The sequence below is a fragment of the Embiotoca jacksoni genome, unplaced genomic scaffold (assembly GCF_022577435.1).
Source record: "Embiotoca jacksoni isolate LCO1_2020_lvr unplaced genomic scaffold, fEmbJac1.0.p SCAF_14, whole genome shotgun sequence".
In the NCBI taxonomy this organism is placed as follows: domain Eukaryota; kingdom Metazoa; phylum Chordata; class Actinopteri; family Embiotocidae; genus Embiotoca; species Embiotoca jacksoni.
In genome coordinates this window covers 1,193,249-1,215,827 of record NW_027185274.1, presented here as the reverse complement: position 1 = coordinate 1,215,827, position 22,579 = coordinate 1,193,249, and the positions used below count along the sequence as shown (strand labels likewise).

The window sequence follows — 22,579 nt, the reverse complement described above, 5'->3', positions numbered from 1 at the left end:
TTTAAAGGTCACTTCATTGTGTTTTATTGTACAGTATGGTTGAATTTGATATTAAACACCGACAAGAGTTTCGCAGCTGTGGAGGAGTTGTGACAGAAACCTGTTTGTGTACGAGAACACAAAGAGACGATGAAATACAAAATGTATTGGAAAGGTGTCTTTAATAAAATGCTGCTTTTTATATTATACTGGACGACCTCAGTGATGACCTCAGTGATGACCTCAGTGATGACCTCAGTGACGACCTCAGTGATGACCTCAGTGATGACCTCAGTGATGACCTCACATCTTTCTTTAATCTGCAACAGAAACAATAAAAAGTAATAACTCAGTTAAAAGTTTCAGTCCATTTACAGTAGTTGTTAGTTTCTTTTTGAATAATTCTAATAATCTACTGAATCATTGGTTGATTTTCTTAATTGCTGTTCATACTTGTTAGACACATCTGTTAATGTGAACTGAAGACTTGATTTTTGAGTTGAGGTAAAAATATTTTGGGACTACTGTATGAATTTTGTGAAAAAAGTTTGTGGTGATTATTACTGACTGTTACCTGCAGCACTGTAGAGGTATTGTGCCTCAGCCTGGTCACCTGGGAAATGAGGGAGAGGAAAAGTTTTAAAGTCTAATTTCTCAAGGCTTTAACTTAAAATAATAACTCTTAAAACTGTTCTGTTTATTGTGAAATACAACTGTATGTAATCTATCAGTAATCATTTCAAAAGTGTGATGTGTGGTCAAAGTTTAAATAACTCATAAGGAGGCCGTAAATCATTTATTCTTTTATCTTAGGCCCATAAAGCCTTTACATGATTTGTATTCCTCCTCCTGAGAATAATGGAAGATTCTGTGGAGAACTCATGTAAAGCGACAGGTGCAGATAAGGAGGGAAACAGTGGCCTCGACCGTCTGGTGGGAAATCCTCAGAAAATGAATGAAATGAACAGAGTGTATGTGAAACCGCACACTACAAGGCCTGTTTATCTTACAGCAGTTATAACAAGCGGGATCCTCAGTGATCTTGTCAGAGGCTCTTTAATGGAAACCAACTCTCAGGTTTGCTGCTCTGTCTTCTGCTTAAGCAGTAAATCTTTCATGGCATTGAACTCTGCCAGCCTGATTGTATTTTACTCTCATTTTTACAGTAAATATTTTTGGAAGAATGTGAACACGACTGGCCCGACTGAAGATTTATTGACTCGACAGTTGTACCGAGGAACAACGTGTGTGCTGTGTGATTGAGGGTGTTACTTGGCTGGTAGTAGTCGTAGATCTTGACCACGGCTGGCTTCAGGTTCTGCACCGGGAGCTCCTGTACGAGCACTAAGCGGTGGGGGATGACGAGGCCCTGCGGTAACTGAACACAACAGCAAAACAGACAACAGAGTCAGTAACACAATCAAAAAGCATCATGTAGCGTTTCTCCACTGTGAATCCCTCTCACCTCCCGTAAGTACACCAGGACGTGATCTTCCTTTTGTTCAACACGATCCACCTGCGGGGCACCTTTGAGCTGCGAGGAGACGATATTCAGGTGGATTATCATCACTGTCACCATGACGACACCAATAACTGACACAAACTTTTCCAGAGGGGTGTACTACGACGCAAGTTCAACATACGCAGGCTTTCTGTGTTTGAGCTCCACAAAGCTGAAACTCTCAGTCAGAGATAATCGGTGCCACAACGGTGTTTATCAACTTTCTCTGTTAGCTCAGACTTTCTGCTTTAGGCTCTGAGTGATTTCACATAGAAGAGGGGGTGTTTGTAGCCTCTGACCAATCACAAACATGGACAAGTGTACTGACAGCAGAGCGACTTATTTTACAAAATGAGGAGCAAATTCTAATTAAAAGAAATATGAAGTTAAAAAACATAATGGATGTGCTGGAAAAAAAAAAAAATCACAGACTGCTAAGTTGAAAGCTTCTAATATCACCTTCCCAAAAAGTTCTCTGGAAGATCTGACTGGAATTACATGTGCATATTTCATTACGTTAATGAATTCTTAAATGTATTCTCATGATGTGTATGAACGTTTTAGTTTTATAGTTTCACCTGTGTAAAAAACACAATGAAATTTATCTACAACTCGTACAAAAATCACCGGGGAAAGACACCGAGGTTGGTTGGTCTCTGAACACTCCACAGAGGACAGTCTCACTGTCTCACTCCACAGAGGACTGTCTCACTCCACAGACGACTGTCTCACTCCACACAAGACTGTCTCACTGTCTCACTCTACAGAGGAACGTCTCACTCCACAGATGACCGTCTCACTGTCTCACTCCACAGAGGACTGTCTCACTGTCTCACTCTACAGAGGAACGTCTCACTGTCTCACTCCACAGATGACCGTCTCACTGTCTCACTCCACAGAGGACTGTCTCACTGTCTCACTCTACAGAGGAACGTCTCACTGTCTCTCACCGAGTTCTACGGGATCTTCTCTGATTGGTGGTGACACTTTTCAGAGAACTGATTGGTCAGTAGGTGCTACTTTGATATGTTTTGATCCGATATCTCCAACATGACCTGCTCCGCACCGGGTAAGTAACCACGGTGATCTAGCTAGTTTAAAAGAGCCACCTTTGTGACAACCCTGTCTTTAGCCTCAACATACCTCGCTAACCCACTAATCTCCCTTCGTGGTTCACCCCTCAGCGTGGTTAATATCAGTGTTGTAAGTTACCGCCTTCAGAGACTCAGGGTCTGGGACAAATCCAGAGAGGACTTTGATATCCAGGATCACCATGTTCGTGCTGTTCTCCTTTCCACTGTACCTGTAGTGGAACAATAAAACATGATGGTATTTTTTTGAATGTACATGTCCATCCACCCACTGGCACACACAACAGTCCTCCATCACATCTTTAGCTGCTTGTCGATCACTTACAGGGACTTCAGCTTCAGGTTGAGTTTGAGTTTGCGGCTCGAGGAGTCGACCTCTGTGTCGACCTCCACGCTGAGAGTGGTGACATCAGCAAGAATCGGGATGTTATAGAGGAGAGAAATCTGGGAAACAGGAAACCCGGAGAGAGGTTAACGCTCCTGACGAGTGAACAAGAGTGTCAGAAAGTGTTTTGATCAATTCTGTTCAAATTTACGTTACCAAAGAAACCTTGTGTAAGACAACTTGTCTTTCCCATGCTGAATTTGTAAGTGGACTATCTACGCATATACAATAAAAAATTATAATTTCATTTTAAAGAAAATGTCAATCTTTATTCTTTCATCTTTTTTTCTAATAATTGAAATAGTCCATTCCAGTCTTACAGCAAAGTGCGTAATACAGCCGTTAGTCCAGTAGAGGAAACCGTGTCAGTGTCACGCTTTACTTTGCTTTAGTGTGAAAATTACATGCACATATGACAGGTTGAAGAAAGAAACCCTGTTTCACGGCAAAGTGTGTAATACACACGTCTGTCCACTAGATGGAAGAGTATCAGTGTAAGGTGCTTAAGGAAAACAAAACCATGTGGGGAAAACCAAGTGGTTACAGTAAGAAAACAAAGAAAATGCAATTAAAAACACAACAAAATTGTTGCCTGCTGGACTCGATCCATCCATGGTTGAGAGTCCGCGACTTACTTTAACCTTTGCACTTCGTCTCATGACATCCATCACGTGACCTACCTCTGTTTACGTACTTGTTCTTCTCATATCTAGAAGACACCAAGCTAAGAGACACCATGTCAAATGCATGCTTTCCCTTCAGTAGAAGAGCGTGAGTATTACAAGCTTTGCCGTGACACAGGAGGTGATGTGATGAAGCACAAAAGTGATAAAGTCCAGGAAGGGAGGGGTGTTGGGGATGATCTGTGAACCTCAAGTCTGTGAGAAAGCAACGTGAAATTAATCTTTTCCGAACCGTAAACACGTGCTTTTTCAGGTCTAGCCGACACAAAACGAGGCCCTGACACAGTATGACGTAGTGAAGGGTGTATTACATGCGTGAGAGTCAGAACCCATCAGGACTTCTTCAAGTGCTCCTGTCACTGACCTGCACTGAAGCACACGTGGTGCCCGTCACCTCCAGGCCGTACTTTCCTGTCACTGCCGGCAGCATCGTCTCTTGGTAGAGCAGCTTGTTGTCCTGATTCACGTCAAACGTCAGATGTCCACTGGGAGACTGGACCTTAACAGTGCTGGAGCCCGTTGGACTGAACACCAGAGTGGAGTAGAGAGACAGAGCCTGCAGGGCCACCACCGTGTCCTGCAACACACACACAAAACACACAATAGCAGCAACAGCTAATACTGTCAATTTATACAAATGTCATCATTAACTTTTGTTTACACGCAGCAGCTTTCATATTTAGAAGTGTGTTCGTATTCTGGGCAATAAGTCAGACACGTTTCTGGGGGGTGTTGGCCTCCGCCAGGGCTGTTCTTTGTCACCCGTCCTGTTTGTGACCTTCATGGACAGGATGTCTAGGTGCAGCCGGGGGGAGGAGAACTTCAGGTTAGGGAGTCTCCGGATCGTCTCTCTGCTGTTTGCAGATGATGTGGTCCTGTTGGCCTCTTCAGACCTTCAGCATTCACTGGGGCGGTTTGCAGTCGAGTGTGAAGCGGCCGGGACGAGAGTCAGCACCTCCAAATCTGAGGCCATGGTGCTCTGCCGGAAACCGGTGGATTGCTCCCTCCAGGTGGGGACGGAGTGCCAGCCTCAAGCGAAGAAGTTTAAGTATCTCGGGGTCTTGTTCACGAGTGAGGGGAGGAGTTGAGCCGGAAGGCGAAACTTTCTATTTACCGGTCGATTTACGGTCCGACCCTCACCGATAGTCACGAGCTCTGGGTCGTGACCGAAAGAACGAGTGTCTGAAATGAGTTTCCTTCGTCGGGTGGCCGGGCTCAGCCTTAGAGATCGGGTGAGGAGCTCGGACATCAGGAGGGAACTTGGAGTAGAGCCGCTACTCCTTTGCGTCGAAAGGTGTCAGCTGAGGTGGTTCGGACATCTGATCAGGATCCTCCTGGGCGCCTCCCTCTGGAGGTTTTCCAGCACGGCCAACTGGCAGGAGACCCAGAACACGCTGGAGGGATTATATCTCCCACTGTCCTGGGAACGCCTCGAGATCCAAAAACAAACCGCTCCAAACTAACAAGATGGCGCCGGCCAAAATCCGAAACTGGAGGCTTCATAACAGCCGTTCACAAACCAACTGGTGACACAAAATTGGATGAGCGGTCTTCTCATGGTGTGTTAAACGGTAGCGATAAGAGAGGTACCATCATTGTCCTGTGAAAACAATGAACTTTCAGATAAACTAACGGTGCTAGCACGTCTTTATGGGTTGAGAAAAGTCCCCTACTTCATTCGTAAAGTCAAACCACTGAATTATCTGAAAGTTGTTTTGTCACAAAGATAAAACGAGGTTGATCTGCCATCTCATGAAAAGTTGGCGATGTGGAGATACGTGGTTTTCACAGGAAAGGAATGGAATGATAGAGCTTTAATATTAGGTCTGAGGTAGTCACGGACATGTCGGTACCTGTGTGGAGGAGAAGCCTCCGTATGAGTTCTGCTGCCCCGTCAGCCACCTGACGATGCCGGCGGTATAGCCCAAGTCTTCAGCTGTAGGCGAGGCACTGAGTTTGGCCATCATCACATAAGAGCTGATCTCCACAGACAGAGAGGCTGATGTTTCTTTTGCTGTCTGAGACCAGTGGAGGAAACTCCCTGAAAACAGACACAACACAGGTTACATTCACAGGAATGATGCCTGAGATGATTTCCTTCAGCAGGATGACTCACCTTGTCTGATTGCGACGGTGTCGAGGTGCTGCAGGAGTTGAGCCCGGGTCTCCATGTCTCCTGCCAGGGTGAAGACGTACGCCAGCAGAGCCGTAGTGTAGGTGTTGCTGAAGTTTCCAATGGACTCCTTCAGGCACGACAGGCTTTTGTTCACCACAGGATTCTTTAACAGATTAAAGGAACACATTATATTTCAACATTTCAGGGTAGGACTGATTCTATTGATTCAAACACATCTGTGATCTTCATCACTGCCACTGAGCCAAAGTGGTGGTGCTCAGATAGTCTTTGAACACAGGAACTCAGGAAACTTTAGGAGAAGGATTCAATGGATGGTGGCGATAATACTGAACAGCATTAATGTTTCATCTATCTTTTCCCAGTTTCAGAGGAATAGCAGTCATTTCACTTGGCTGTGTGTTGGAAAAGTGAATGCAGTACTATGTGTTTATCAGGATTAATGCTTAAACTCACTGTGTGAATGTCTGGGTCTGGTGACTCCACTCAGGATTGTTTGCAGTGATTGCATCCTTACGGACGTGGAACTCCAGTAAGTGGTGAAACTATTGAAGGAGCCTTCAACTAATCAGCATTGACCCCCATATACTCTATGTTGGGCACTAAAACTCTAACACTGACAAATGTTGTAACTACTGTAATGTCATCGCACATAGTCACCCCCGCTGGTCGCTGATTGGTGGCTGAACAAACCTTAATGCGAACAGGGTTTCCAGACTGTAATCACAGCGAAGACAGAAGCAGTGAGCAATAGGTGGGCGGAGCCAGATGGGGACCAAGCAACGGGTTGCTTTGAAATTGATTGTGTTTAATTTGTGGATAATTCTCCTTTGCTTACCTGCGGTGCTATTTTATGAATTTTTGTATGTGCACTGATGTGCGATTGTGCGCTTTTTGACATTTCTACCATTAAAAACGTGATCCTCTGTTAAACAGTACAATGCAATGCAAAACAAGGAATGGCTTTAAAAGACGAGATGGAGCTGGATTTGAATTTCACTGAAATGCTGTGAATCATGCAACAAACTCTGAAATATTTCACAACTGAAGGAGTTTTTCATGGACGAGGGATCAAACCTTTCAGCCAGCTCATGTCAGAGACTGGTGAACAATTTTGCAAAAGCAAAAACAGCAACACCACAATCTGCAGCCAAAGGCGTTGTTTAAATATGTCAAAAAAGCCAACAGTCTTCTCAGTGTTCTTGACATTACATAAATATAAATGTTTTTGAAAATACTTCTTCTTCATCTCCAGCCAGGAAGTACTGACATAACATGAGAAATGTCAATTAAATGAGCAAAAAAGTAAATGAATAATTTTAGTTTTTCTGTCTAACTGTACAAAATTGAAAGAGCAATTCACTCACATTTGTGGACCCGTTCATCTCCAAGAAGGCAGCAGTGATGTAGGCACTGAGGGTGACTTCATCAGACACCCCCCCCTGCAGAGAGAACGCAGCACAGAGACTTTAATACATTTCAGTCCTACATGACTCTTACTGCATGAGCTCAGTCAGGGGTCACAGTGTTGCAACCTGTTATAATAATTTGAGAGGGCATCCTCTCATACTGCAAATTATTTCTTGCTTGTTACAAATCAAACTCAGAATAACTTCATCAACCTCTGCAGGGAGAGTTGTGACCCAGGCTGGTGTTATGCACTATGATCTATGAATAAAATGGTGCTGATTTAAGTTCTGCTAATGCGAGATGTCACTGTGTGAAAATGAACGTTTCCATTATGCACAGACTCTACAGGAACAACCGGCTTACCTTCATTCTGTTGTTGAACAGTCTTCCTGACTGTTCGAAACAGCCACTTTCTCGTTGTTTGCTTTCCAGCCACGTCTTCGACTCTTCGATGTTTGTTGGATCGATGTAGATGAAAGACTTCGCTTTGGCAAAAGTTCTCAGTACGAACGCAGTCAGCCTGAAGAAAAGCAAAACAACTTACAAAGACATTTAACTAACTCATGTCTCACCATGATGTCAACATGACACAGTATTGATCAAACGTTATAATTAAGGTTGTAAGTGAAGCTAATTAAGTTTTTAGAACGGCTGCTGCCTGAAAGTCACTGACTCGAATCCTGTGTTGGAGACAACAGATTCTTCAAGTCCAATAGTTTTTTAAACAGTTTTTTAGGGTGAGGATTATTTTGCACTCAGAGATTGAATGTACCATCCTCATATTAAACAGCCAAATCTGATTTGAGTGACAAAAGCAGATACGAGTACAGTCCTATATTTTAGCAACACAGCTGAATATGCTCATGTCTGTATCACTGTGAAGAAACTTTGAGTAATTAAAAGTCATTTATGGGGGAGTAAAATCCCATTTCTCTGACACGCTAATCTGAAGCAAGACAACCACGGTGTAATCTTTGTGGTGAACGTATAAGGTTTTGTTTCTGAGGTGAATTCTACTGCTGCGTTCGAATGGAACTCGTGAGCTCGTGGTTACAACGTGGGAAGTCGTGGGCACCGTGTGTTTGACGTTCAAGTGGGTTTAGTTGTAAAAACACAGTTTCTAGGCAATGACAACGTGGACGACATCTAGAAGCCACAGAGACTAAAAATTTGGCAAGCTAACAGGGAGATAACGTCATGCAGGGAATGTTAAGGCACAAAGGGAAAAGATGAGGCCCTTGGGAAGATCAACGTTCGTAGGCTACTATCTAAGTTGACTGAACACTAATGATCTCACCAAGTGTTCCCAGCTCCTGTTCCTTCTCCAAACGTGCTGTAAGGACCGTTGTAATGTTTGTAGTTCAGCTGTCTCTGGTAGCCTGTTGAACGGTAGGAACGCAATGATTAGGGGGTTAATGATACACACATTGTCACGTTGTTTATTTAGTTTATGTCCGAGGAACAGGAGAATTCTATGACTTTGGCTGACAGTACATTGTGTGTGATCAGCACTAGTGTGTCTCAGATTGACAGATTTGGCAGTTTTTCTCTTTTAGCTGCATTAGAAAACAAACCACTGGTCAGGAAGCCCGCAGCCTTCTCCATGATAGCCGGGGTCAGCTGCTCCGTGCCTCTCAGGTACTGAAGGATGTAGATGTTGGGAGCCAAAAGAGCCATGTTCTGCTCTCCACATCCATACGGCATCCGCAGCAGTCCATCCAGGTTCTTCAGGGCCCGGCCGAGGATGTCACCTGCACAGAGAAGACACTGAATCACTGAGAGGGAACAGAGAACGAAGCCTACCTCTAATCTCAGATGGATTAGATAAATGCATGTGTTCAAAAACATTCACCAGGATGCAGGTGTTATAAAACAGCTAAACAGGCTTTGAAAAAGTAGTTCAACATTTTTTTTTGCCCGCTGGCACCAACTGTTTAGAGCTTCTGTTCTTGCTGCGATTAAAGTCTTTTCACCTGAAGGTTCACTCAGTCACTCTGTCAGGCTGACCAATCAGGGACCAGTGGGTGTGGCTAAGGGCGGTGACGTTTCAGTCAAACTTTTGTTTCTAAATGTGGTTCCAACAATGGTAGCAGTGGTACCACGATATTTAATATCGAGCAATTGAGGCCGGAGCACCAACGTCTTAAATGTCTGAGATAGACATTTACCAACATGGTGTTGCACTCTGCTTACATTGGTAGATGGTCTCTGTTGTTTGTAGCTCGGTGAGTTTCGGCACACCACACACATCATATGGTGGTCAATGCTGATTGGTTAAAGGCTGCTCCAATAGTTTCAAAATGAACCCGAGGTCTACGACCATTAGGATGCAAGGACTGGAAACAATTCTTAACGGAGCGTAGACAGATCTGAACGTTCACACAGTGAATTGTAGTCTGGTAATAGCAGACTACAAAAGATGTGCATACTTTAAAGTTGTTTTTGTACTTCATTATATCAATTTGCTTTCTTTATGGCATGAAAATGCCACGTTTGAAGTGTAACAACAAAACATGATGTTTTAACAAACACAAACCAGCTTTAAAACTCCACTTACATTTAGTCTTCATTTACAACTGCCTCTTTTAGCAGAGCTACAAGGAAGAGGAGCTGGTTTAAATTATCAGCACTCAGTTTAAATGAACACATCAGTTTACCCAGGACAGAGACTGAAGCACGGGCAGACCCTTCAATCACATTGTCAGGGAATTGAATCTCTGTTTCCTCTGTCAACGTTTCTCCTGTGGACAGACAGAAATAAACTGCTTACACAGAGATCTCCAGTGGAGGGAAGCACTAAAACATACAGGCTCATTCGACTATCAAGTCAGTGGACCATGAATTATAATACATCATACAGGAAACTAGGTGGGACAATATCAGGGGTTCTCAACGCATGATCAGTTCTTCCACTAGTTTGATTGAAGTAATTTCACCTTTTCATTAAAATTTTTGCAACATACAGTACAATGTCCTGAACTTTTCCAGACATCAAGCATTTGGGTTTCCCCTCTCAAAATGTTTGACAGGCCGTTCCTGGCCTGAACCGAACTGACCTTTCGGGCAGAGCAGCCAGTTGTACGTCTTTGTCATCTCGGTTCCCTCGGCCTGCCAGGAGAAGATGCGGGAACTAAACTTTATTACGAGTTACAGTTTCAGCTCTATCAGGGAAAATATACTTTAAAATCCTTTTTAAAAGCCAAACAAAGGTAAAGTAAACTTTGTCTTTGTCATCGTTTTTTTTTTTGTGGCACCAACCTTTACTATGAGAGGTTTTGTGACCACGTCGATGCGACCTCTGTCTGGCACGCTCACGATCTCATTGTCACAGGAAGCGTGTGATGTCACGGCCTCCGCAGTCACAGTGACATTTGGAACCCCTAAAACAGATTTAAGATCCTGTTTTCATCATCAAAACATTTTGCCCCTTAGATGGATCTCACTGATTTTATGAAGGTGTGTTAGGCGGATAGTCAGCGGTTCCTGCACCCTGACATCCTTTTAAGTTTTACACCAGTGTGGATGAAAACCTCACCCAAGGCTGTGGGGGTCATGGTCCAGCTGAGGGTCTTGCGCTCGTTGCCACACAGACAGGATGTGTACTGGTCACCAGAGAGGGGGGTGAGGGTGTAATCTGAGGAGGGGGCTGGAGTCACAGTGACCTGTTCAAGAGACACAACAATACATTTATCTACAATCATAATGCTTCAAAACAAGTCAAATCTGAAAAGTGAGCAAAGTGCTCTCATCATCAGAGTCACTGTACTTTATGTTCACCATCACGACCTGTCGTGGAATCTGAGAGAGAAACATTCTGACATAACAAATCAAAGTTAGAACAAAACCACAAACTGCATTTCAGTCAGGACCAGTTGCGTCAAAGACGGCTTTTATTACATAACAGTAAGTTACATTTGGCAATATGGATCTGTTCTGGGACCTGGCTGCCCTTCCACATGCTTACGTGGACAGCCTGAGACGGGGAGAGCACACGCAGAGTCCCTCCATGTGACTACTTAATGTGACTTAAGGCACAGAGAACAGCAGCAAGATCCCCAAGGACAGAGCAGGCATCAATGACAACAGAAATGACATTGATTAAATCAGACGCAGCATGAAGGGAGGAGCTGGTCGGGCGGTGGATTGTAAAGTGTCTTGCAGAGGAAGCAGGAAGGGTAGGAAAGCTGAAGCTGCTTAAAGAAGGCGCCCTGTTTGAGATTTGCCAATGAATGCATGAGCTGATGTGGGCCGGCCTCGAGATCAGCTGCTGAGCTGGCAAAATAGCTGAGCTTGACTTCATGGCCTGCCTAAACTAACACTATGTTCAATTAAATATTGGATGATTTTCCACAAAATTATATACAGAAATTCATGTGCACTACTGTTTACATTGCAACACCTTTGGCACCCTCTGCCTTTTCTCATACGGGTCAAAATCTGCCCATTGCTTTGATTTATGACAAAAATACCTGAAAAACTAAAGTCACTTCCGTCAGCCTCAGCTGTGCTTTGAGTTCAGTGTCCTTTAGCAAATATTAGCATGCTAACACAGCAAACTAACATCGGCATGGTGACAGTGTCATAATGAGCGTGTGAGGATGCTGACACTGATGTGAAATGATTCGTTACCATGATGCAGCTGGTCAGGTAGTTGAAGGTGGTCGCCTTCAGCTCAAACTGTTCCCCCCGGATGATGGAGTAGGGCAGGGTGAGCTCGAGGAAGAACGGCTGGAAGACGGTGATTTCTTTACGAGGAGCCAAACCGAAACCCTGAGGGGACAAACAGAAAGTCTCCGTCTCCCAGGTGGTGATGGTGTCCGGGACGGTGAGGGACACGTCCTTCGTTCCAGACGCTCTGAATCAGCAGAGACACACACATGGAAGTACATGTGTAACAGTATAGTTACTGTGATCTGTGTAAATGTGAAACCGTTTTCACTGTTCGAGTCAGAACGTAATAGAGTTTCATGTTTATAAAAACATTCATGCAATAATTTTCATGAATCATCATCAAGAGTATCATTTTTTTAGACACACAATTATTTGTAAAACATTTTGCTAAGCATCACGAACATCCTTAAAATCACATGTGCAGGGAGACAGAAGGACGTACACATGCTCTCTGGCTCCATAAATTCACTCAAAGTCATTTTCCCTGATTTCATCCCTTCGCAGCAGAAGCTCACCCAACTTGCACCAGGTCCCAAAGCCAAGTCTCAGGGAAGAAAGTGCGGACTGTCTCTATCGGTGGAGGCGGTGATCCGGTGTTTCCAAAATCAGATCTACTGCTGTCTACCAAACCTTCCAGTCCCATCGCCACGGCCACGGGATGGTGGTAGACACGAACGTCTGCAAAGAGAGGAAATACCTCATCAGAAGCAGAGAGCAGCAGCGACACAGATGACTGCTTTATTTTTGGTAAATACTCTGCATGTGGCACTTAAAGAAATAAAAAGTCACCGTAGATAGAGTGATGGTATTCTCTCCCTTTGAACTTGAGGCATGAAGGCAGTCGGACAAACACGTTTGTTGCCATCTTCAGTCCGACATTCTAGAAAATCCAACAACACACAAACATCAACAAAACGTCAATTATAGCTACAACAACAACAACAACAACAACAACTATTATATTTAATATCAGCTTTCAGGTAAATACGGTCATATTCTTTATAATACATATTATTTGTTGAATAAGAGGTACCTTGAAAACTGTGTGGGCATCATTTTTCTCTTGACCAGGATACCGTATGTCCCTTCTTGGTCTCACAGGCAAACACTCTGTAGGATCTTGAACCTCATATGGGATATCGGACATTTTCGTGAAAGGCAGCAAGTTAAATATCTGAAAAGAAAAATATGGGTCAAGTTGAAAAACGTCCGGAGGGTTTATGTTCTCTGAAGTTTGGACGTTTGGGCAAATCAGAAGTAAGGCCTGCTCTTTTATTTTAAAACTTAAACGTTAAGTCTGTCAGTTCAAAATTATTTATTAATGAGGTAGAATCTTAAGATGTACATACATTATTTCTTCAAAATAGAAATTTTTTTTTTAAACATCATGCTTTACAGGAAAATAACTCAAATTGAATTATTTTATAACATTTGGTAAAAATTTACAACTGGTCCATCGGAGAAAAAGAGGAAATGTTCAGGAAACAGTGACAGGATAAAACTGTAACCTCTGACAGTGAAGAAGATGATATTATACTGAGGACACAAACAGTAAAGGATGTTTCCATTGATTTGTGGCTGATAGCAGCGGGTACCTTGTCTGTAGTCAGAGTCTTCAGTGGCTCCTTGATGAGGACACTCTGGTCCACAATGTTCACACCACACAGAGAGTCAGGCTGGGCCATCAGCTTCATGGTGGTGTCCTCTCCTGGGACGACTGTGGACGGTGAGAACTCCAGCCCCACCTGACACACACACACACACACACACACACACACACACACACACACACACACACACACACACACACACACACACACACACAAAACACACATTAAACAACAGAGACTCAGGGAAACCGGGGCACCCTACCGAAGAGAGTCTAGTGGTCAGGCCTTCGTCCATGGGGCCCAGTCAGGCTCAGCCCAAAGAAACATCATGGAGCAGCCACCCTGTGGACCCGCCACCCGCAGGGACAAGCATAGGGGTCGGGTGCATTGCAGTACCGGTGGCAGGCCGGGCCGGGGGCCTCGGTAAGCCGATCGCCGGCAGCATAGACTAGCTCTAGGGACGTGGAACATCACCTCGCTAGCGGGGAAAGAGCCGGAGCTGATGCGGGAGGTGGAGCGGTACCAGCTAGATATAGTTGGGCTCACCTCCACGCACAGCACTGGCTCTGGAACCAAACTCCTGGAGAGGGGCTGGACTTTGTCCTTTTCTGGATTTGCCCAAGGTGAGAGGTGCTGGGCAGGAGTGAGGATACTCACGAGCCCCCGGCTGAGCGCCACCGTGTTGGAGTTCTCCCTGGAGAACGAGAGGGTGCCCTCAATGCACCTGCGTGTTGCAGGGAGGAAGACTTCGGGGGATCCGTCCTTCTTGGAGCTGGTGGGAGGAGTCCTGGAAAGGGCGCAGCCTACATAGTTCTCCTGGGAGACGGAGAAACCTGGGAGGGGTGGTTGGGAGGACCGGCCTGCCCGATCTGAACCGGAATGGTATTTCGTTGTTGGACTTCTGTGCTAGTCACAGTTGGCCATAACAAACACCATGTGTACCTGGTACCAGAACACCTTAGGCGCAGATCAATGACGGACTTTGTAGTTGTATCAACTGATCAGCGGCCGAGAGGAGCAGAGCTGTCAACTGATCACCACCTGGTGGTGAGTTGGAAAAGATGGCGGGGGAGTCGGCTTGAAAGATCTGGCAAGCCCAAACGTGTAGTGAGGGACTGCTGACTCGGACGGATATCGTCAGGTGGTGGAAAGAGCAATTTGAGGAATTCCTAAACCTGACCAGCATGCCCCCTCGAAATGAGGCAGGGTCTGAAGACTTGGGGGGGTCTCACTCATATCCCTGGTAGAGGTCTCTGAGGTAGTCAAAAAGCTCCTCGGTGGCAAGACCTGAGATGCTAAAGTTGCGTTGTCTTGGCTGACACGCCTCTTCAATGTAGCATGGGGTTCGGGACCAGTACCCATGGACTGACAGACCGGGGTGGTGGTTCCCATTTTCAAAGAAGGGGAGTGTGCTCCAACTATCGGGGTATCACACCACTGAGCGTCCCGGGCAAAGCTTATGCCAGGGTGCTGGAAAGGAGGCTCCGACTGTTTGTCAAACCTCAAATTTGAAGAGGAAGAAAATCAACTTCCTCTAAATAATGAGGTGAAAATACCCAGACTTGGTTAGCTTAGCCCGCCAAGATTGCCATCTGTATTAAATGTTAAAAACGGAAGCACATCAAGACTTGTGGAAATGCCTTTTTGTCCACTAGGAAGTGGGACGTTCGCAAATGGAGACTTTTCCAATTCTCAGCAGCTTGAACGCACGATAACATCCCCTTTGAGTTTACACTGTTGCTGCAGTTGGTGCCACTTCTCCTCTTCTCACACTGACCTGGTGACTGAAGCATTTCTCAGTGGTGAAGTCGGCGCTGTGGGCGATCACGTTCTCACTGGGGAGGATGGCGTAAGCCACGATCTGGACGTCTGGTGCCATCTCCGGAGACACCCTCAACTGAAAGGAGACCTCGCCCTCATTCACTGAAACAGCAAAGCAACTATTATAAAACTATTTTCTTTCTATCGGATGATATTACAGTGTAAACTCATGATTACGGACAGTCTTTACTCACCGGATGTATCTCGCACTTGAACCTGTTTAAGTCCTTGCATGGTGATGGCTCCTCTGGACAAAACCTGCAGGATTTGACAGAAAATGACACAAAGAATTAGAATGAATGAATGAATTCTCAATTAAATTCTGTCTGTTGTTCCGGTGCGCTTCTCTCATGCTACCTGTAGTGGAACATGTTCATGCGTTTCATGCACAGCTAACGTTCAGTGTTTAAGATGTAAACATGTGATTGTGGGGCCTGTTTCACAAAGTAACTTGGTCTGTTTGAGGTTTCTGGTTTCTGGTCACTCACATGAGTGTAACCGGTCTTAAACCAGCTCTGTTATCAACAAATGTTTCGTTTTCATGCGGAGAGAATATTTACAAGTTGGAACTGAGCAATTTTATCTACGTGAGCAGGCCGCCCAAGTATTAGCTCTGTAGGCGAGGAGATTTACTCCTGTGTAAATGGAGAGAAAGTTAAATATTTCAAAATGAAAACTCATTAGTGTGGATGTAGCGTAGGTATAGAAGTTTGGCACGGAATGACAAAGAGTAGATCAAAACAGATCTGCGGTGCTATAAAAGTACCACAGTTGTGTTCCTTGAAATCGAATATATACAAATGATATGAAGGCCATTTTAAAAACCTCCATCCTCTGTTGGTTTTCTCTGGAAGAGAGAGCTGTTGGCAAGCTGAGAAATAACTCACCAGATACATGACATCCACGGAGCCCTGGGCCTCTCCCACCACAGTGTACTGGATGGAGATGGTCTGTTCAGTGTCGCAGGGAAGTGCTTCCTTCTTCTTCACCTGCAGCGTGCTGACTGTTTTTGTGTCTTGAGAGGAAGGTTGGGACGCAGACAGTGTGTGAGATCCAATCTCATAGAAGGCGGTTCTGTATGCATGGTGGTCCAGTGTCAGCATGTTGCTCACCTTGATCAGAGAGAAGAAACGTTGAGCTCATGGTGGCTGATGTAAGAGAAAGTGAGCTCAGTTTTCGTAGGCGAGGCAAATGTCAATGTTTGGAACAAGTAAAGTCTTTCAGTGTGGCCACGAGTAACCATGGCAGCACCATGAACAGTTGCAACATATAGAGAAACCTTTTGGCCTGTGGGCTGCATCGTGTGCCTGTGCCTGACAAATATAGTTCTTGGGCTACTTTCTACTCACGTGGATGGTGACATCTCCATTGAAGTCATCTGTGCTCAGTGAGAACGTGGCGAAACCATCGCTGTCAGTTGTGAGATTCAGCAGCAAGCGAGGCGACCACCAATTACCCTCGAACATGAAGACTGGCATGTCAGCGATGGGCGTATCGTTGTAGTAAACAGCTTTAATCTGATGAAAGCACAACGCTGCATCACTGAGAGTGAACATGATTTGAGCTGCTCTGACCGTTGCACGACACAGAAAAAGTGAAGACAACATTTTGCACTTACTTTTCCTTCCACATTTGATCCTTGTTCGTAAATCTTGGGCGTGTCGGTAAAGGACAGCTTTCCAATAACATATGAAATCCCTATTCTCCTTATTTTTAGGCCTGAAACACCTGAAAATGAAAAGCCTCCATGTTACAATGTCCATGTCACGTTGTAAAAATACAAAACATTCTCTCGTTGTAATAACCCCTCTCTTTTTGGAATAGAGTCATAATCAGGGTTGAAAATTATCACCCAACAACTGCTAAATGCAGGAGATTTTGTGTAGCGACGATCTGCTCAACCTACCAGCGAGTAAACAAAACAATAAATGCAATCGTAACCAAGCGATACTCTTGACAGGGGTGGAAGAAGAGTTCAGGTCTTTTGCTCCAGTGAAAGTACTGATACCACATTGTGAAAATACTCCACTACAAGTTAAAGTACTGCATCCAAACCCTTTTTAATAGAAGTGTGTGTAATCACCAAGATGTGTTCAAAGTATGAAAAGTCAAAATACAAAATATCGAATAAATACTCCCTGTTGGTGTTTTATTATTTTATAGGATGTTTCCTGTTAATGTTGAATTAACGTATATACTGTTGGTTGGGCTAATCTACAGTAATACATCATATTTAATAAAATTATGATATTTGTATTGTTTCTGTTCTGTTAGAAGAACATATCTCAAAAAATGCAAAAAGATCAGAAAGATAGCGTTTTACAGTGAATCAAAGTGTGATTTAAAATATTCTATTTAGCTTGAAAAGTCGGAGTTTTTTTTTTTAGATCACTAAGGAACATTTAACTCTTCAGTTTATCAGAAAGATTCTAATTTAAAATCACCATCAGACAAATGGGGTGGAGTAGAGGGTACAAGATTTGCCTCTGAGATGGAGTGGAGTAGAAGTATAAAGTTGCATGAAATGGAAAATACTCAAATAAAGTACAAATAAATCCAATTTGTACTTAAGTACAGTACTTCAGTTGCATTCTGCCATGAGTTAAAAGAGGAAAGTGTCTGTCTGGTAAAATCATGGAGAGGCTGACAGATTTTAAAATCCACACGCAAAGAAGTTCATTTCCTGCCCTGGACGTGATATAAAAACCAGGAAGACTCACCTGTTCCCTCCTCTTCCATTGTGACGGTGACATCCAATGCGTCTTGCACCGCCTTTTGGTCAATCTTGGTGAAAGTTGCCATCTTGAAGGTTAAAGTGGCACAGCCTTTAATGTCCGCCTAGAAAGTCCAAGAAAATACAAAGAAAAAGAAGAGCATAAAGAACATGTATGTATCTTTATTTAAGTGATGTTGGGATGATACATCGATAAAGTGAAGGTTCAATTTAACATCTGTAATATGAGGTATATTTGTTTTTATAATAGTTATTTATAAAGTTGCTTTATTGTATTGTATGTGTTGTTGTTGTGGAAAGGGAGGAACGGAGAAACTCTAAGTTGTAGGTTGAAAATTCAGTCCATGTAGTCATAAAGGAATTTTTGTGGCTCTAGCAAAGACACGAACTTGTGATGAGTAAAAGAACGAGGTTATTCACAATGATGAGTTTAGTGCAAATTTCAGTATGTTATATGTGCAGTGTGCATCCTGTAAATGTTCTACCTATACATGTGTGTTGTGTTGGCAGAGAGATGAGACTGTAACTGTAGCAACTGTACCTGTTTTGTCTCCATGTGGCACGGGGCAATTATCTGGAGCTTGTTGGCTCCCTCTGGATCATCGTTGTTGATGAAAATGTTCCTGTACATATAATGATTTATAGGTCGGCACATCTGAACTTTGACAGTTCCTGGGACAGGCTGTCCGTATGTGTACCTAATAAAAAAAATTAAAAAAAAACATTAAAAAATCTGAGTCATTCACTCACCAAACTGCACTTCCCATTTTTTGAGCTTTGAGTTTGTCACTTCTCAGAAAAATGACTTTTACTTACGTTGCACATACTTCAACGTCGATTTCTTTGTGCCCAATACTTACTTCTTCAGGTATGTTTACTGTTACGTCAAATTTGGGCAAAACTGGGGACAAATTCTGCATGTTAGCATCCATACTTCATTATCAATGGACACAATCACACATAAAAAAAAAAAAAAAGCCCTAACTTACCATACTTCTCCACCTTGAAGCTGTAAGTTATTTTTTCTTCACCCATTGACACAATGACTTGATAGAAACCTTCGCGGGCCTCAGGGTTCAAGGAGTAAGACAGCTGCAGTATTTTACCATCGGATGTTTTGTTCAGCCACTGTCCAATCCTGTTGTTGTTCGGATCCTGTTGTTGTTACACATGACAGATTTATTCAGAGAGAAGTTTGCTGTTCTTCGACTTGATGTGATCATTTGTGAAAAGCTGTTTAGTGTAAAAGATCTCAGAGCTGTTGCGCTATAACTCCATGTTGTTCATAGAAACTCACAGAAAACTTAAGGTCAGATGAGTCGAGGAGGTTAACATGCTGAATTTACAAAAGAAAAAAAATGCTGTTAGATATTTTCTTACCTCGATTTCGATGATATCGTACTGAAAACGAAAAAAGAGCTATGTTAAATTGGTTCATACTGTTCTGATCATAAAGTCTACTATGGAGTCTGGGTCCAACCTTTTTATTTTTACACTCGTTATTTATTGCAGATTCCAATGCACTCAACAGAGATTTTGAGAAAGACTTTAAGAAACATTTACCACACTTTAACATGAGAAGAGCTTTAAACGGAGTATTTGTAATTCATTAAAACAAACGTTCGTCCGGTTGGTATTTTCTAGTTAAACATTTTGATGCTTATTCCCTCAAATGATATTATCTGCAGCAAAACGTTGCAAAATGACAAGCGTGGAAGGTCGATAGAATTATTACAACATCAACAACAGTCAACACAGACAGGTTTACCTAAAGAGACCTCAGCTGTACTATTGATTTTGCAGCAGGATCAGATTGATTGTGGACATAATGTAACTGGGGTTAAAGAGCACGCGCCCATGTTGCTCACTTCATTGCATCACTTGTGCTTACCTCCACTGGCCGGTGTGTGTACAGTATATCTCAGTTCACATTACAAACAGAGCTGTTTTCACAGGGTATCACTGCTGCTGTTCGTACATGAGATCTAATAGAAGGAAGAGACCGTTCAATTACTCACCAGCTGACCGGCAGGTCTCAGCTTGGTGTCCAGAGAGACGACTCTGAAATGCACTGAGAGAGGACTTGATTTTACATCTCATCTAATCCATCAGGCTGCTAATGCTAACATCTTCTGTCTGCTCAGAAATGACATCATTATTATCAAACTTACAAGTTAAAATCATCTCCAGCATTCTCATCAACCTTTATAACAGAGCGACACATTCAAACTCAGTCGGTCTCTAGAAGTCTGTATTTATGTGTTCATTACTGTACTCATGGTTTTTTTTTTACATTCAGCTTTATCAAATTGCCATCGTCTTTACATCCTTTACAATCTGAAATAAACTTCTTTAGGTTCAGTTTATGATGGCCCACCTGCAGACAGCAGCCCTTTAACAAGCACAACAGTTTTACTTTTGCTACACGTCAACACTTTTTTTTTTATGAAAGCTTTTTCATGTAAATGTTCAATGTCAATATTTTCTATATACACTGAAGGTACTTTATTCATATTTGCCAATGTAACTTTTTCATTTATGCAATTTCTTTTCATTGTATTTGTTGTATATGGCTACATTTTTTTTCCCCATCGATGCTACTTTTACTTTTTTGTATTATCTAAAGTTTATTTTTTCATGTTGTTACTTTTGCCATCTAAAATAGTTTTACTCTTCTTACATAGGCCAGCAATATTTTTTCCATCAAGGCAAATTCAATCAAGGCATACACACTTATTGTACTTTGTTTACAAAAAAGAAATGTTACTTTTTCACGTTAGTGTTACTTGAAGTAATTTGTTCTATCTGCAAATGTCTTCTTTGGTGTTTCTGTTTATGTTCAACCACACACACAATTCATCTCTCACTGCCTGTATTGCAGACTTCAGCATAGCAAAGTTTTCAGAACAAAGGATGAATGCTGCTTGCAAATGAATATACAGCTTAACAGGCTCCTTCTTCCAAGCACAGTGCTTTGTTTTTGAAAACTGATTAATTCGTTATATAAGACATAGTACTGCGAGAATAAATATTCTACACCTTTGCTATGCCACCATCCTTAACTGTTTGCAGAAGGAGAAATACCACACATCAATATCATTCTGTAGATCGTCAGCTCATAGTTACCCGTTTGTCCGGGGAGGTAGATCGGTTTATCTGTCTGGACGAATGTCATCGGTCGATACACTCGGATCATGACTTTTCTGACTTCTTTTGAGTAAAACGTGTCGCCTCGTACCTCCACCTCAAACTTCTGCACCTCCTCATTCTGCACTAAAGGAACCTGTGACGCAAAGATATTCCAATTAGCCAAAAGTCAAGAGACATGAACTCCAAATCAAAAATGTAATCAACCATAGGATGTGTATAAAAGCATTTTATGTGTTATAAAACCCCAGCTGAAAGAAAAGTGTATTTGGATGTTAAATGGAAACCCATCTCGGGAGCTGACCTTAAACTCGGCGCAGGTACGAAACTCTTCACTGGATGAATGTATGAGAAGAGTCGTGTTCTTCTCTTTGGACATCAGAGTGACAGTCATGACCAGAGTCTCGTTGGGCTGCCGGAGACTCGCGCAGAATTTGGTGTCAGCTCCAGCTTCAAGAACGGCAGGAACAGCCACCATGTACTGCCTACAGACGCAGACAGAGTCACACACACAGCAGTCACCTCAGCGGCTCTGACATGGGAGAAAACACTGCATACGTAAACACACCAAACTACTTCTATTATTTCCTCCGACAGTGCAGATGAACTTACGGTCCCGCCACCGCTTGACTCCCACACATCCAACTCAGGAAGACACACAGTGTCCATGTCCACATCTGAATCCCCAGCTGACCCATGACGGACTGCGATGATCCTCAGAGTCAGCATCTGTTAAATAGCTGCTGATACAGGAACCCTTCACCCACACCAGCACACTCCCACTCATCATACAAACCTCCTCTGTATGATTTCCCGGTATCTCAAGTCAATCATTTACAATTAAACAGGCCAAACACCACAGAATTGAAAAATATTTCAATGGAGATTGGCTTTTCTACCAAAGACTATAGCTAACCCAGTACAAACAGTAATTTTCCAGCACTTTTTATATTTATATTTATTTTACCCACTATATAATATTTCATTCTAGACCAGATAATAGTAGAGTGTGTGCAGTGATCAAATACATGTATTGGTGATTCTGGTTAATTATTAAAACAAACAAAAAAATATGTGGAAAGTTGACTTATTACTATATATTGCAACCGTTTCTTAACCTCACCCTGTGCACTGCAGCAGGTAGAGCTACAGCCAATATGAGGCTCCATAGTTTTAAACCAAATAACAGTTTTGGTTTTGTGTGAAATCTGCTGAGCTAAACTACAATCTCCTCTAATAGAAACTGTTAAAGTATCTTGTGATAAAAGTAAGGCTGGTCTGAAATCAGTGCTGCTGGTTTGATGAGCAGCACTAATTATCCTCCTGCTGTAACAAATCAATATGTCTGCTTTGAAAAAAAAATCTATGAAAAAAAGGTTTTAGCTGAATATTCTGGGGCTGAACCAATAAACA

The 22,579-nt window shown here is 43.0% G+C and overlaps 1 protein-coding gene across 2 annotated transcripts; it reads right to left on the bottom strand.

Annotated features, from left to right (window-relative positions):
• Positions 1 to 21,864, bottom strand: LOC138196978 (alpha-2-macroglobulin-like). Of its 2 annotated transcripts, XR_011178177.1 has the most exons (37): positions 21,779 to 21,864; positions 21,471 to 21,651; positions 21,146 to 21,302; positions 20,038 to 20,090; positions 19,400 to 19,420; positions 19,009 to 19,174; positions 18,836 to 18,920; positions 18,561 to 18,717; positions 18,006 to 18,123; positions 16,904 to 17,013; positions 16,635 to 16,802; positions 16,173 to 16,397; positions 15,480 to 15,543; positions 15,242 to 15,387; positions 13,450 to 13,599; positions 12,888 to 13,028; positions 12,644 to 12,734; positions 12,370 to 12,532; positions 11,813 to 12,038; positions 10,719 to 10,845; positions 10,442 to 10,563; positions 10,240 to 10,291; positions 9,841 to 9,924; positions 8,758 to 8,934; positions 8,481 to 8,562; positions 7,547 to 7,703; positions 7,141 to 7,215; positions 5,756 to 5,918; positions 5,493 to 5,680; positions 4,004 to 4,216; positions 2,897 to 3,015; positions 2,693 to 2,783; positions 1,445 to 1,513; positions 1,252 to 1,357; positions 554 to 592; positions 234 to 299; positions 1 to 197 (listed from the first exon to the last, which is right to left on the bottom strand). XR_011178177.1 is itself a non-coding variant. In XM_069147393.1 (36 exons), the coding sequence occupies exons 1-36, from the start codon at positions 21,862 to 21,864 to the stop codon at positions 295 to 297; spliced, it is 4,377 nt and encodes a 1,458-aa protein (XP_069003494.1). In that variant the 3' UTR covers positions 1 to 294. The 2 variants fall into 2 exon arrangements, 1 of the variants encoding a protein (XP_069003494.1); XM_069147393.1 differs by having other exon boundaries at positions 1 to 299.
• Between the last annotated feature and the right edge of the window lie 715 nt (positions 21,865 to 22,579).

Coding starts and splice junctions, on each gene's coding strand:
- LOC138196978 (XM_069147393.1), bottom strand. CDS start 21,864: ATGGGTCAGCTGGGGATTCAGATGTGGACATGGACACTGTGTGTCTTC. Junction 7,704..8,480: donor ACAGGAGCTGGGAACACTTG/GTGAGATCATTA, acceptor GCTTTTCTTCAG/GCTGACTGCGTTCGTACTGA. Junction 4,217..5,492: donor GAGGCTTCTCCTCCACACAG/GTACCGACATGT, acceptor TGTGTGTTGCAG/GACACGGTGGTGGCCCTGCA.